Consider the following 16,814-nt stretch of genomic DNA (forward strand, 5'->3'; position numbering starts at 1 on the left):
CTTTTAAAACAACTTATCAAAACACAATAATAGTTTTTAATAGATATCAAGCATATTCCTGACAAGTATTTTTTTTCAACTGGCCAAAAAAACAGAACTAAGTAAGTATATTCAATAAGTGACTGCCATTATATTGGTTTGCTTACTAAATGCAGGTTTTAAAGTATTAAGGTAATTGCAATACTGCCACCGGAACCCACTCAGGTGAGTGCTGGAGATACAGATGCCAGGTACCGGTTTGGTTTACTTTCAGATTAAGAAGGCACAGGTTAAATATTAAACATTTGTTTATTCGAGAGGTGACAGCATCTAAGCAGTAGGGCTTAGCATCTTTAAAAAAATCAACAGCATGGGGAAAGTGAATTGAGCTGTTTACAGATGTGACAAAGGGATTTTTCATAGAATATCCCCAAGGAACTAGAGTACTTAAAATTGGACTTCATTATCTAAGAAGCGTAAGACATCAATAATTTTGGTGGAGATACAGATTTTTTCTATGGGTATTAACAGTCTGGCAATTAAAGGTAACACGAACTGTTCCACTATTAACATTTCTGAGCAGCTTACCTATTGTCCCAATGACCATTTTCCCAAAGCACTAAGGAAACTAAAAGACCATTCAGCATCAGAAAGTAGCAAAGCCTGTATGTATGTGCGTACACACATACATTGCAGTGTGTTGTTAGACAGCACTACAAACCAAGGGCTGGATGGAAAGAAAAGAAACTGAATATTCTTTCAAGAGCTTCTTAATGGCCAGAAATACTGCTTCCAGGAGGAGCTAGTTTACAAAAGCATTAAAAAACTTCAATTAGACATTCAGTCCATAGTGACAAGGCAAGGTTTTCTTTCTCTGCATCAGAGGTAAGGTTAAGCTCTTTAACATAAACAGTACTGCCACTCCAAATCTGCTTCAGTGCATCGAAGTATGACAAAGGAAAACGCAGTCCATGAGTCTGCTGGGAGGAAAAAAACAGGAAAAGAAAAACCACTTCAGTTAAGTACAACATGGCCATTATTACACAATGTTTAAGACATAGGTACTGATCAGCAGGTGCTCCTTTCCCACTTCACACTGGGATTTCTGAGCACATCCTGCATAAGATTAGTATCATCTTGCCAGTTTTATTAAGAGAAAGACAGCTGAAATCTCTTCTTACATGGAAGCTGTGGTTACCTGTGCTAGCACCTCTTACTGATGTAGAGAGACCTAAGGTACGTGTCTTCCCCTTCTGGCTTCTGAACTGAAATATACACTCTTGCCTAACCCTATGCATTATTTTTAGAAGAGGACGTAAGTTTCTTTCTTTCTCTCTGTTACACACAATCTTTAGAAATAGTTTGACAGAACGGTAGAAGACCCATCTTCCCATGGCTGGAGACCTTAAGGGCAAAAAGCTCTATTCTAAGACTTATATTGTGCAGCTGCTGGTATAAGTTACCAGTTTTCTCTAGATGTTCAGCAAAATTTACCTTAAAAAGTAAGTAACTGACAGGCAAAAAGCCTTGCTACAGCTACTTAGACAAGAGTTTTGCCTCTAAGGTATATTTGTGGAAACCTATATCCAAGGTTCAGGTTACAAGCCTGATGTAATAGCATCTCACTCATAAATTGGAACAAAAAGATGCAAAGCTTGCAGCCATTCTTCAGAAATATTGTATATAGCCTTTGTAAGCATAAAGGAGAACCACCTGCTGCCTTAGTAATAACAGAAGTTTCCTCTTTACATTTCAGGAAAAGATTGAACTCATTAGTCCTGATGCTGACCCACCCTCCCACACTGCCCTAAAATGGGCACACTTACCTTGCACTACATAACAGGGCATAGAGAGGCTAACATCATTTCAAACTGACATAAACACACTGTCCTGTGGAAGATACAGTGACCCCCCTGCCACTACAGAACACGTGCTAGCATATTGCTACTTTACCTAGGACATAACTCAAGGCATGCAAAAGAAATCTGCAGCAAAACCCAACAGGACACCACATTGCGTGCACATGTGCCCATATTAAAAAAATGAAGTAAAAATGAAGTGGGGAACAAACCTGTGACATGCCTTCCTCAGTGGTAGTATCATCATCTTCTGTCCCCATCATGTGAGTTTCTCTCCTGTTCTTTAAAGAATGGTACACATACACCATCTCTCTGCGAACTTCATCCTAAGAGACAGCAGGAAGAAAATAATTATGTATGGTCCACATCCTCAAATTCATCACACTCAAGTGACAGTATTATCTTCCTAATTCTGGAGTCCACTCTAGTATCAAGAAAAGGAATTCACCTTCCTAACAGAATGATCCAACAGTAAGCTATGACAGAAATAAGGGAGTCTACAAAACATTTATGGAAAAGTTTAAAGCCTTTTCTCTTCTGCCTTAATAATGCCTCTGCTGGACTCACGTGCCATTTAAGGTGCACCTCCTAGAAGGTCTTAATGGAGGAGTTCATATCGCTAGGTTTCCGTCATACTAGTCTGTCTCTTAAAAATCATGTCTAGCATTCCTTGGTTAAAGTTGTGCAAGCCAATTCAGTGCTCTGTGGGCAAAACTCACTGAGAATTTGAGGACACGAGTCTTCTCCATGTAATCTCATTCAGATTTATCTGTATGACATCAAAAGGAGTTGCATCAACAATTGCAAAACAGAGCTTCTAAAACCCACATATTCTCACAGTAATACAGACACAACATGGAGGAAGAAAATCAGAAAAAGTTATGTTTTTTTTCTCACCGGGAAACATTTTACTCGTAAAAAAAATTGTACAAGATGTCCTATGTTTGTTTTTTGTTTGTTTGTTTGTTTGTTTTTCAATTAAGACCACTATAAAGTAATTCTGTAGAAGTCTGAAGTCTAAAATTCTGGAGCAGTCAGACAGTTTTCTCCAATAACTTTTTCAAATTCGTATCACAAACCTTCATAGCTAAGAAGCAGACTGGACACAACATAATCCGAGATACCAGCAGCTATTTTATGGAACAGTTTTGTTTTCACAGGCACCAGCTTAGAGATAAAGACAACTCAGAGGTGAAGAGTAAGCACATATACAGCCTGTAGCAGCTGCGGTAGAATTCCCCCTTCTGAGGAAACCTATTTGTGCTCTTGAACACAAAGAACAAAATAAATAATTAAAAAAATCTGTTATCAAGAGCTGTACAGACCATTTAGTAGTGGTAGTGATCCATCCCATCTAACCTCAGATGAAGATCATGCACCTGCCATGCAGAATCACGGGATAAATTTAGTTTTGTAGATCTCCTCCAGAAGGCAAGAACATGCCGTATTACTGCTTGACAGCAACCCCACGATCTCCTACCAAATCCTAATAGGATGCATTGTCCAGCTAAGCAGTAATCGCAGGACCCTTTCAGACAGACCAGTACAACAGTGCAAGACCTTTCACACTCGGCAACATCCCCACACACCCCAAGTGCAGAGGGGTGCCTTCCTTATACTTACAGAATTCTCTTGATCGGGCTCCACTGTAATTATAGCATGATCCCTAAACTGCAGTCTGATTTGGCTATCTAATTTGGGCAACTTCCCACCTAAGAAAAAAAAAATCTTCATTAGAAAGGATGGAAACCATATAAATGGTGTAAATTGGCCCTACTCTCCTAGCCGTCTTCTTGTGGCTACATTTCCTGTTAAGCTATGCTTCAACATCTGTCTCAAACACGAAGCTCACGCTAGACTCCAATCTTTGCCTACCATAATACACAAAAATCATAAAAGGCAGAGTTAGCAACAGCTCCACCACAACATCAACAAAGGGAATAAAGATGTGGTAAACCTCAAAACCTACCTGGAGTTAAAGGATCAGAATCGCATCCCAAGTAAGGTGGCAAACGGTTCATAATGAAATCCTTCTTCATGTCAGATGATCTCAGCTCTCTGGTGTTTTCCAGGCGGTCTGCAAGCATTCTCAAAATGCTGCTCAGTTTTTTTGTTGAGTCTGCTATATCCACCTGCTGAATATTCACACAGAGTTGATCTCACATGAATTTAAGATCAACAGAGTTTAGCTTAAATAGCTTCTCCTAAGGAGAAAGAGATGCAGTGATGATCTGGACAGTTCTCTTTTATCTTTTGAAAGGGTAACAAAATTTACTCCCAGAACAACAAATGTTTATTTTACACCTTCCACACGAGCTGAGCTGTTCACACACATAAGCTGATGCTCAGTTTTCCTCACCATGAGACTAACTGCAATGCTAAACGGCTTGCAAGTGTACCTGAAAGAGAGATTTGTTCTCTCTTTCACAACTAGACAACCATAAAAAGGACACAGAACAATTTACAGCTCCACTAACTTTTTAAAGAGTCAAAAGTTTGACCTGATGGAAACTACACCTGTCTGACAGCTCCAAAGCAAATAATGTTGCTTTGAGAAGGAAGCGAGCCATACAAGGACACTGTGATATTAACCAATACGCATTGCTTCAGCTGCACCAAACCTCAGGACACTCATCCTGAAGTCTTCAAAAGTGGTTTTGCTGCAAGACAAGACAGTACCACTGCACTGAGCTCTCACAGCAGATCAGTAAGATACTCACTTTCTTCAGTACTAAAGTTTCAGCTGGACGCACTATTTTTCCCTGAGTCCCACCTATTTACCATGAGCAGTTGCCTTGGTATGCTTGTCCGCAGAGCCACATCTTCTTTTGCAGTATCAAACACAAGGCCAGGAATTGCATCCAGTAAGAAGTCTCCCCAAGAGCTGTAGGACAGGAAGGAAAAAAAAAATTACTAAAATAGCTGCACTGAAATAAAAGAGGCATGCTTTCTCCTACCTATGTCTGGTGCCATTACTATCTGAGAAAGTATGACTTATTATAGTCTCGTTTAAGGGAGTTTTTATTATTTATTTATTTTTAAATAGATCTTCTCCACTCAACCATTCCACTGTTGGCTACACACTGAGAGGGAAGGATTTCTGGAGGCCACTCACAGCCGATCAGTTTGGGTGTGCCATCACACTTAGCCGAAGCAGCTCAGCACTAACACTGCCACCTATGTTATAAATAAACTCAAACACTCTTTCCAATGGCCATCAATACTTACAGAAAGTAACTTTTTTTTTGTTTTGCCTTCTCAATAGAATTTTGTAAATTAAAATCAGTAGAACCCATTTGTTATGAAGACACTCCTCTGAGCATCTTAACCTTAATTTTCCCTCCAACACAACCACATTAAGAGTTACCAGCAGTACGGACATCCTAGGTTTATAACATGGTACATCTGGTGGTTAAAAATAACATCTTACGATCATCTAGAGTACGCCCAAACTTGTTCTGCCCAATTTTGTGGCTAACAGAAATCCTTCCCAATTCCTAACTGGCCAATAACTCCAAGGCCAGCATCTGAGAGAAGCTGATTAGGTCACAGCAGTATTTCCCTGTGTGATGAAAGGCTTCAGTGGGCACAAGCATTACATGTAGATGTGTGTCAAAGGAAACCTGACTTGCATGCATGTGCTAGGGAGATTAAAAACACAGATAAGTAGAAAATATATGCGAAGAAAGAATTTGCAGCAAGTCTGTCAGAACAGGCGTGGGTGACTACAAAATGTAAGACAGAACAAGATGAAAGGAATAACCCATGACTCTTTCTCTAGTTTATGAAATGAACAATAATTTCATCCACTGATGACAGATTTTTAAACACAACAATGAGTTTACTTTTGTATTTTGTAACATTATCTTCCATAGTAAAGTCTACTGCTGGTAAATAATAAAATAACCCATTAAAATGCACAGAGTTTGCTGCAGAAAAATCCCGTAAACAGGCCACTTCACAGAAGTGTTTCCCTCCTCTCCTGCCCCCAGCCTCCAAAACTTCAATCACAGCTACCTGAATACTGGCTTAGATTTTGTTAGTAACTGCAGGGAACAGATATAGTAGTGGGGTACCCAATCATGTTCCATTCCACCATATTTCTAGGAGGAAAATAACATACGCTATCCCTGTATTAGTCACAGAAAACAAGGGCTAAATAGAATGAACGCAGAAAAGAACTAAGCAATGTTCATTACAAGGTTTTGTTTTAACAAGACCTCACTTCTTTGGAACACTGTTTTCAGGCCTGTACTATTCACACACATTGCCTGGCAGATGAAAGCCATTATCAGAAAAGCCACTTTTTAGAAAATAAATAAATAAATAAATAAATAAATATTACTTGTTTTGGTAGGTACTGATGGTCACGTGTGTGGAATAAGATATCCCGGGAGGAGTGTCAGCTTGGTGAATAGTCCCTCTTGGGAAGTACAGCAAGTCACCAGGCTGCAAGAAAATGAAAAGAATCGGTATGATTAGGGCACCTCATCAAACCTTACCGCGCTGTTGTAAAATAGGGGAAATACTTTCTGAGCAGACGGACTGGCAATGTGGTTTGTTTCTGGTTTTTTTAATCACAAAATAGGGAGATCCTCCATAGTACATTTTAATAATATAAAGCACCCTATGCCAGAAAGTCTGATACCTTGAACTCCCCAACTTACTACTACTATTTACGATGCACCTGTCCGAAAGCACACAGCCAGCTGGTAACAGTACAGAACATGCACATTCCAGCTTAGCTGCATAAAGGGGTCCAAGCCACAGCTGAGATGAACATGCTGACAAAACACTGGGCTAGCAGAGAAGCAGTGTGATGTGAATCCAGTCAGATCATGTCAAATGAAAAGGTCAGTATCCACAAGAAAGGCCAAATATTCTATAAAGATTGCAGTTTGTTGCAATACTATTGTCTGAAATTCTCAGTTAAAGCACTTTATAAAAAAAAAAAAAAAAAAAAAAAAAAAAAAGGTACAACCTTTCCCCTCCCTAACTTCTTTCTTACCTATCTAAATTAAATTTCCACACAGCTAAAAATTTAGATTAGGAAGTCAAGGTAAGAGAGAAGTATGCAGCATGCCAAATTGCCTCCAAGAAGGAAAAAATCAGTTAATTATAGCTTCTCCTATAAACATCTATGTAGCTGTATAGCATAGTCAATGAGAAGGTTCATACGGCAACAACAGTGAAATCTGATTCCATTTTAATTTTACTGTTCCTTAAATTTGCTCATCCTAAAAGAGGCCAGGACCATCACTGTTCAAAGCAGCTTTCACTGCAGTGCAACTCCTGTTCTTCTTATCAGCTTGGTAGTCTCATCAGCTTAAGTGAACCAACAAGCACAATGCTCATCAATTAAAATGACCAGATTCTTCATAGACTATGGGTCGCAACTCCCAGAGAAGGGCAGAGCATTTCCCAAGAGACACAATGAGATTCTGATCACCTTGTCATCTTCTTACTTCTGAACTAGATGAAGGCAGGGGTATCAGCAAAGTAAATGGGAAATCATTCATGAAGGACAGATAGCCACTGACACATAAGCTCTGTGCTTGACACCAGTAACAAGCCAGCCGTGTCCACGGCCTGATGAAGAGTCACCAAGACAAAATGTGGTTTGGGACCTCCTAAACCAACTAGCATGCCTTCACGCTCATTCAGCTACCAGTTTCTCAGAGAAGGGGAGAAGAACTCCAATACAGCCTCTGACCAGTCCATTTGTTCTAAGCTGCCCATGAACGGAAAGCAGAAATGTTAAAAAAGGAGAAGGGAAATATTTTAGAAGATGTTTAGGGAGGAAATACCAGTCTATACATTCCTGTCAGAGACTGTCGTACAGATAACCAAAAGAAAAGGGAGGCAGGAACCAACACCAAACACAAAAGTAAAATAAAAACTTGGAACATTTTGAAGCCCTCTTCAGGGCCAGAGGCCAGTATTTTCACTGCAATAATTCCTGTACAATGCCTTGTGCAATACTGCATTATTCCATAAAAATCAAAGGCACTTGAGTCCTACCCAACATGTTCCAGAAAGAAAAAAACGAACCGTAATTTACTGGACTTTGCATCAACCAATACATCCTGACAACTGAAAATTACCATCTGTCAAACTCCATGGCCAGGAAGATCAGTATCATATCAAACCTAAACTACTCTTCCTAAACTACCTACTTCCAAAGGCAAGTCTGAAAACAGGAAAGAGCAGGGACCTTGCAGAGACAAGGACACAAGGTGGAGAAACTAACAAGGCTTCCAAAACAGAGCAGCCCTACCTGTTGGGTAAGTAACACACTTCTAAAGTACAAATATGTAAAACAGAAATGCTGCTGTTGAAAGGGTTGAATTAATCAATCTTTGTGAAATGTTCTATTTAGAAAGAAAAAAAAAATAAAAAAACAACTGCCAAACACTTGATTTTCAGGTTTGGAAAAATAAAAAAACAATACATCAAGTTAATATGTTTTTTAGTTCATGCTTCTATTTATCGGTCAGCTATAATATTTAAATCCAATTCACCAAAACAGTGACAAACTTTGGAAAGCTTTAAGTCTTAGAGCACAGATGGATCAGACCGACTGATTACAGACAGCATGTAACAGCATAAACCACTTCATAACCATATTAAAAACAATGCTTTTTCTGCATGGAACTCCACAAACATCAACCAGGATTCCTGGTGCCCAACTTACAAAATACTAAACAATTTCCAGAAAGAACTGGTTTCTTGGTCCATTATTTAAATACTAAAGCACATGATACCTTTTGTGAAATGGTAGGATAGTTAGACAACTACAGCCTAAATTTCTAACAGAGTGTTTTGTGCACCAACCCTGCTCTCAATTTCACAGCCACGAGAACTGGAAATACTGTTTTCAAGAAAAGGACCATTTCAAATATAACTACTTTTCAGGCAATTACAGCTCAGACCAGTTAAAGCAATTCACTTACAATACCTTTAATACAAATTCATGTGTGGGTTTCCCAATCCTATCTTCTGATTCAACGTTATACTCCCGAGCTAAATGCACCGTTGGTTTATAGAGTCGCCAGTGTTTCTCGCCTTCTAGCTGAAGGATGAACACCTGCAAAAGACCAAATGCACAGTGAAGCCTTGCCTCCCCCTCACACATTCAACTAATCCGAAATGTCAAGCCATCGTCTTACTTGGAAAGTCTGTGGAAGGATGCCAGAAATCAGAGACAGAAAGCAAACAGAAGGGACACAGGCTGAATTATTAGGTGCCTACAATCTAGAAATTCACACTCAACATATTTTTTTAGGCTCTACTTAGAGATGAGGAGAAGAGCTGCAACGTAAGATCTGCTTTATCCTAAGGTAGGCACCTGGAAATCCCTGTTTCTCCCAATGATTTAAAAAAGGTGCTGCACGACTAACTTAAAAGTAGTATCTACCACACGGATATTCAAAATATTAGGTGATACAGGTCTAACCACCAATCATTGGCAGTGTCATAAACACCATGGGGATGGTGTGAGCTAGGGGCTGATGACACATGCCAGAACACGCAGGAAAATAAAACTCCAAATGTAGTTAATGGGGAAAAAAATGGTGTGAAAGTCCAACTTCAAGATGTGCTTTTTAAATCCAGTAGTTATTTGAGTGTTTCTTTTAGAAGCTAATCTGAAATGCATTTGGACCACAGGACTCCATTATACCAGTAACTTCTTAAAATCAGCAGGCCCAGCAAATGGAAACCAGTACCACCAGGCTGCTTCCAGTGAAAAATTGCAAGTACTTTGTAAAGGAAAAATGGATTTCTAGATTCTTGGGGGTCAGAATGAAGTGAAAACGAAAAGAAGGTGCTAGAAAATTTCTGCAGCTGGCAAAACAAGTTTTCTTTTCATCTAAAGAAAATACCAGGCCTTGGTATGATACCAGACCTTGATATGATATTATGATATTACCATTAGATACCTCAGTACCTTTTCAGTGAAATTTCAGAGGGGGGGAAAAAAAAAACAAAAAACAAAACAAAACAAAACAACAACCATACTGAAACACTTGCGATCACTTACCGTAAGTGGAAAAACATTTTTCTATAATATTAGTTTATGTGAGGGGAGGGGAAAACAAACAAACAAACAAACAAAAAAACAGTGAGAGGTATCCACTGCCACTAGCAAAACCCCCTGCACAGCTTCACAGCTGAGGTTGTGCTGTCCTACCTCAACATCGTCGTAGTGAGGGGGAAGGCCCTGTGAGCCCTGCGGAGTAATGTACACATTTGACCCAACCAAGGACCCGAAGTAGCACTCGAGCTTCTCCTGAATCTTCCAGAGCTCCTCCTTTAGAGAGAAAGGATGACGTTACTAGCGAAGAGCTCAGCCAAGCTGGGCTGTCTCCCAGCCTGTTAGCCTGCCTTGTTGCCTGGGAGGTTCTTCTAGGGAATTACCAAAATCCCACAGAAATAACTGGGAGGCAGAGGCTGGGAAGGTGGAAGCAATGAGTACTTGCTGCCAGGGTAGAAAGGTGTTCCTGCAGAAAGCAAGCACTGCAGAAGCAAAGATCTGCCGTAAAGGTAATCAGTAAGCCAAGGAGTGCTACATGCTACCAAACGTGCTACATAGCATTGGTGTTTGCTCTCTTCCCTCTGCTGTCTTTAGGTTTTAAAACCAAAAAAGGGCTAGATATAGAGGAAAAGAAACCAACCATCATCCCACAAACTGCAAAGCATCTTAATACAATAAACACATGCATGACTTGCATTATATTAGCTAGCATCAAAGAGAGTGTACAAAGGTTAGAGACCTACTTCCAATGCCTCCAGTTGCAACAGAAACCAAGCAACACTCTGCAGGTACGTAATCGAGGAGATAAAGTATCTCTGACTTGTTGTTTTTTTTATATGCCTCTGAGATTTTGCAGTGTATGTAGTGTAGATATCAGGACATTTGTTTGTGGAATAAGCCACAGGTTTGTAATTCAAAGCAAGAATCTTTCTTTACTTTGAAAGTACCTTTCAACCTATTAAAACTACTTTGCTCCTCCACAACTGAAATGTATGTATTAAAATTTAACAGATTCATGCCAAGAGATGCTTTTGAAAACCTTCAAAGCACAAAGCTACTGAGGTACCATCATAACAGATGCTGAAGAAGACTGATAAGACTTAATTCTCCCGCTGTTATCACTCATGTATGTTAGTTAACACATGCTGCAATTTAAAAAAAAAAAAAAAAAAGGAACAAAGGAACTCTAATAGTTAGCCCACAGAAGTTTTAAGTCATCTGCTAAGTTTAGCTAGGCAGAATCAAGGTGCTGAAATTCTGCACTTTTCAAGAATAAAGCGACTAATGCTTTACAAATTGTTACTTGAATCTAATTTTCAAATAGTTATAGCAAAGGTCAAGATAAGTACAAGGTACTGGGGGAAAGAAAAAGAAGAAAATATAAACAAGCATGTCTTACTGCAGCAAAATACTTTAGCTTATTACTCAATTCAACAAGGGATTTGAGCAAATATTTAATAACAGAGCTCCCCAAAGATTTTTGAAGAATGCACCTCAGATCTAACATTAAGCTATGAGCCAGTCACGTATTCAGTACAAGAAGCTCAGGTGCAATGTTTTTAATAGACACAGTACAGAAGGCACAAAGCATTGGAGCTAAGCCCCAGCCTCATCATGGGTTTAACTTATGAAGTAACCAGCATGTGAGCCGTGGCTGAGGCTGGCAGTGCTCCCTGCCCAAACTCCGCTTTGATTGTTTTTCATTTTCTTCTCAGAACAGGTTTTTCTCATTAACTCCGAAAGTTTCTTCTGTGAACTTCCTTTCAAAAGCATGTTTGTTTATTAATTGTGTGGGCATATTGAAGAACAAACCTTACTCACCCATGCTTGACATGTGACAGGTAATGCACCAAAGTGATGACTCTCGTAGCAAAGGATGCCAAACTACCCGAGCCATGCAAGGGTAACTTCAGCCAGAACTTATGCACGTTCAGCTCGAGCTCTACATTTCAGCATAAATCATACAACAGCTCAACTGCAAATGCCCCTGTCACTGGAAATGCCAATGGCACTTGACCTGAGATCAGCTAACAATACTGATACAGCCGTATATTTGAGTCCTTACAGACCACTTCGTAATTAACTTGCATTGACACCATGGGACAAAAAAAGGACTACTCGATCCAAGTATAAACACCCAAGTCCTTTATACAACCGTGCAGACACCCACTGCCTCGTTCTGAATGCATGAAGATTGCAAAAGCATCAAAAAGAACAAGAAAAGGCAATCACCAAAATTGCAGTGGTTCACATCTGTGGTGCAATTCAAAGCCCAATCCTTTATCAAGAATTGCAAAATGTCCTGCAAATCTTTTACACTATCTCACACCTTGTCTTCCGTTAAAGGAATTTGGCATAAATGCTCCATTTGCAGAACAATGGGGCAGAAAGGATAATTTAAGCAGGCATAGATAGATAATCATCAATTTTGTGAACTCAGATCTTTCTGAATTTGTATGTGATAAAGCAAATTTTTAAAAAGTAATACTTAATTTTACAGCATAAGTCAGATTTGTTCTTACTGCAGACCACTGAAACGTGATGGGCAGTGCAGAAGTATAAACTGTCTTTTAATACAGTTCCTGTGTAGGTTTCAGCAGGTCACTGATGTGAGCTGCTTCACCTGGATTTACTGGGGACAGAGAAAAAGCTATGTCAAGTATGTGTCAAGCAAAATATGCTGCATTATAAAACATGTATTAATTATATTCAAATGCATGAAATGACCCAACCTTAAATCTCTGAGGCTGATGAAACTGTATCGTTGCCTTTTTCTGGTCAAAGTCCTTCTTCAGCTGCATGTAATTCACTTTGCCTTCTTTATTTAAAACTTTCTTTTTTCCATTCACACATCTGCAGATATTTATATCACGCCCATAGTACAGACCCTGGCTGCACAGTTCCTTCAAATCTGGCAGCTGGAAGAGAGACTGGTAATAAGCAGCCAGCAGGGGATCATTTCTCTGAACAAGCAGCGGCTTTTGTTCCCAATACTCCCTGAAAAACACCTCCGGTTTGATGGGAGAGATCAGGCTTCCAAAAAGGCTGTCCGGGCTCTCGAAACTCATGACTGCCAGTGAACAAGCTGCTTCCACCTTTGCTCGCTTACACTGCACCTGCATTTCTTTTCCCATTTCAGCTTGCCTCCCTCCTTTCTTGGGCATGTTCCTGTTCAAGAGGGGAGAGAGAGAAAGAACAGTCAACCAGCAGCACAACCTTGAGGGACCTGAGCAGCTCCTCTTGCCTTCTCCAGTGTAAGTAGGCAAACAAGAGTACCCCGGGAATGGCTCTGCTCACTATATGAGATATAATAGATGCTCACTATTTGTTCCAAGCTGCCTCCAATCCACTCTCAGATCCTCAGCAAACTCCAAAGGACTCTGCTGGAAGCTGTGGCTCACAGAAGTTCAAATCCCACACCTGAGTTTATAATAAAAAATAGACACAATGAATCCAAATGGCCACACACATGAGATCTTTATAAATATGGAAATCCACCCACAAAAAGAGCCCTTGGTAGACTGGTCTTCTGCAGCAATAGATGCATTTAAAAACCACCTCAGATGTAAGAGCTTTACTGATAACTTGCAAAAAGGGTGGAGAGGGGACAGAATGAGAAATTGGGACCCTACTACACATCCTTGAAAGACACCAATGTTGGAAAGAAGCAAATGCTGCAGGTGTAGTCATTGTCAGCACACAGTGACAACGGTACACATCTGTCCCCGTCTCTATACTGTGATGGCCAGCTCTGGCTAAACTAAGTCTACAGAAGGGAGGGAATATTTTTAGGGCTTTCTGCTGATGCTGTGCAATTACAGCGAAAACTAAAATTACAAGGTTCTGCTTCCATCTTTGTACAGCTGTCAAACTTTGTGGTTTGTGTAGAATAAAAAGACTTTTTTCCCCAAATTGCACACATTTAATTTAAAAGTTGTAAGTCACTTAATTTGTGTCAGTGTTTTGTCGTTTTTTTTTTTCTCAAGATAGACAATATGTCCATATATCATTATGTAAAAAAATTAAAAAGGTAATTCACAAAGGGCGTATCTGCCAAGTTTTCAGGAAAGTTAAGGCAAAACTCAAGTAACGGTAAGTCTAACACCATAGTACATACAGACATACTTGCATTAAAGTTTACATCAGCACCAGCAGTTCATCCCTCTGAGTGGCTCAAAGCCCCAGGCAGAGCTGAACCCTGCCTGAGAAGCCGAGTTAAGCATCCTGACAACGAGCCAGCACCAAGCCCTCCAGGACTGCAGCACGCCTGCTCAGTCCGGGCTGGCTGAGCCCAGCTAACCCTGGGCTTGTCTGAGCAGGTTTGTGAAACCAACATGCAAGGAGTTACAGCATACTGCAGCTTTCATTTGGCAAATGTCATTTTGAAAATGACAGCTTTACTCCCAAAAGTAAACAATCTAATGCTTTTTATGCAGAATCCTTATCACAAAACAAACTCTAGTTCTGGTGTGCACGCACAGTGCAAAGTTTTCCTACACAGCTGCATGCAGGACATCCTCACTGCTACACCAACTCCCTAGTGAAGTGTTTCATCCATAACTCCTGTGCCTCAGCAGTAACTGAGGGTCACCAAAGTCCAGCAAGAGGAAATCCACGTCACCACTGGACATTCCTCGCTGCAGCAAGCCACAGCCCTCAGCAAGAAATGGGAATGCTCAAAAGGACTGAATGTTAGCCCACTACTGCTAACAACCTCTGGTGATGCTGCAGGCATTGCAATTTTGCGCTCACACTCCCAAACACCAGCAACACAAATGCAACCAAGACCAAATTGCCCTATTTGTATCCCAGACCTAAATCCATCCTGTCAGCCTCATGCTCACGCCCAGCCTCTAAGTTAAATTCCAGTGAGTGCTGCTCACAGAACAGGCTCCCTTTACACAGTGTGCTGCGCTGCCATGTTTTGGTGGCTTATTGGAACGAGCCAGAAAAACACAACAGAGCTGACCACTTCTGGCTTCAGACAGGAGTTATTTTGCATCAGTATTTTCCCAATCACACACCTGTTAATGCTTAAATATAGGGAGAGCTGAGCCCTGCTTCTGAGCTCAGGCCTGTAAAGCACAGCACGGGGGGGCTCTGGCAGAAAAACTTGGTCACAGCTATTCTTAGGCCACACAGCCCTGCTGCTTCCCACCGCCGCGCTGCCACGTGTGGGTACCATTAAACTTTTTCCAGAAGGGAAAAAAAAAAAAAAAAAAAAAACAAACACGGAAAACCGTGCTGCAGGGCCAGCCGCGGATCCCAGCCAGTGCTCACACGTGCGGCCACGCCAAGGGGGCAGCCCCCAGCCGCGAGGGGCACCGCCAGCAGCGGGCACAGCCCCGGGGCCACGCTCTGACGACCCCCCGAGCACCGGGGCGTCTCCTGGCGCCCCCTCACCCCCCGAGGGGGTCACCCACGCCGCCTCCCGCCCCGGCACCCGGCACCCCACGCTGCCTCCCGCCCCGACCCGCAGCCGGAACAGCAAGGCGGCGGGGCTGCCCCAATGCCCCCCTGCTACCGGCGGGGAGGCTGCTGGGCGGTCCCCCCCCGCCGCCATCAGCCGCCCCCCGCCGGCTCCGCTCCCCCCGGACCCCCGGGCTCACCCTCCCGGGCACGCGGCCGCTGCGCGGGGCGGGGCCGGGGAAGGCGCTCGGTGGCCGCCACAAAATGGCGGCGGGGCGGCCGGGTGAGGGGCTGGGTGTGCAGCCGGCTCTGCTGAGCGTGATGGGTTAAAATAGCAGTCACCTCGCGAAAAATCGTGGTTCTTCCCGTGAAGTTTTACTGTGTATAATAAATGATTAATTGTTCTTTGGCTGTGTTGTTTTTTCCTGGACCTGAGTTTTGTTCTTGTGCGCCTCTCCTGAGTCCTTTGAGTGAGGGTGTGAAAACATCAAGAAATGTTTTTACTTACCTTTATTAAATATGTCTATTAATAGGTTAGTTTACGTTCTTTGCAAGATGTCAGAGAAATTGTTAGGTAGGCTTTGCTAAACTTCTGTTCTTGTGTACTGATCACGTGAAGCGCACAAAATAGAACTACCAGCAAAATGTGAAATTTGGAAACCTCAGCAGCCTCTAAGTACGTGGCTAATACACGTGGAAAGTTGTATAGAGCACAAGATTGTTAATAGAGGGACTTCTCAAAGACAGATAGAAGAGGGGACAATGTTCTAGCAGCACTCTAGAGGGAAATGTAACCTTAAGATAACCGCAGATAACAGAAATAATAGAAACCCAAGTATCACATCTACCTATCACATCTAAAATAGCAGCTCAGATTCCTCCCTTTTTAGAAAATGCTTTTGCAGTCCTGTTCCTCCTTGTGGTAGAAATCTCTCCTGCTTCCATGGTGCTAATTGGGTCCCTTGGAATAAATGTTATATGTTTCCATGGGGCTCCACATTCACTCATACATCCAAACTCATATGTGCTGAATAGAGGGAATGGAAAAACATAATACACGGAAGAAAGGGATGGAAGGGAATAAAAGACAAACACTTTTCATCGTATTCTGTCCTGGACCACTTTGGTCTCCAGATGACCAGAATGCTGTGGCCGTTCAGTCATGAAAAATACAGACTGATCAGCATGGGGATTTGTTACGGGGAGATAAGTTTTGCCAGGGCTGAAACTAAAGCTATGTACATAGATATGCGAATTACATAGGAAAGTTTTAATTTCTCTCTCGAGCATTTTTCTTTCATTGGACTGTCACTTCAGAAGAAAACAAAGATATTCTCTGCTTTCTAATTCTGTCCTCTTATTAGTTCATCATGACATCACTGAGCATCCAGGACACTTGCAAAAAGTATTAAATTGAGATTATTTTAGTGTAAACATTAGTCATTGGGATAGTCAAAGGTGTAACTTTCAGCCTTCTGAAAAACAGGTCACTGGAATGAAATTCTACTTACTTCTTCCACAAAATTTATAAA

At 41.4% G+C, this 16,814-nt stretch overlaps 1 protein-coding gene across 6 annotated transcripts; it reads right to left on the reverse strand.

Moving 5' to 3' along the window:
* Positions 1-269: 269 nt before the first annotated feature.
* Positions 270-15,539, reverse strand: RIOX2 (ribosomal oxygenase 2). 6 transcript variants are annotated; one of them, XM_032180795.1, is made up of 11 exons: positions 15,483-15,539; positions 13,196-13,293; positions 12,606-13,041; positions 10,030-10,149; positions 8,797-8,925; positions 6,184-6,287; positions 4,620-4,722; positions 3,808-3,973; positions 3,462-3,550; positions 2,051-2,164; positions 270-956 (listed from the first exon to the last, which is right to left on the reverse strand). In XM_032180795.1, exons 3-11 carry the CDS (start codon positions 13,035-13,037, stop codon positions 798-800), a joined length of 1,416 nt encoding a protein of 471 aa, XP_032036686.1. In that variant the 5' UTR covers positions 13,038-13,041; positions 13,196-13,293; positions 15,483-15,539; the 3' UTR covers positions 270-797. The 6 variants fall into 6 exon arrangements, with proteins under 6 accessions (XP_032036686.1, XP_032036648.1, XP_032036666.1 ...); XM_032180757.1 differs by having other exon boundaries at positions 270-959; XM_032180775.1 differs by having other exon boundaries at positions 270-959; positions 13,150-13,293.
* Between the last annotated feature and the right edge of the window lie 1,275 nt (positions 15,540-16,814).

This window comes from Aythya fuligula, chromosome 1, assembly GCF_009819795.1.
Source record: "Aythya fuligula isolate bAytFul2 chromosome 1, bAytFul2.pri, whole genome shotgun sequence".
Lineage (NCBI taxonomy): Eukaryota > Metazoa > Chordata > Aves > Anseriformes > Anatidae > Aythya > Aythya fuligula.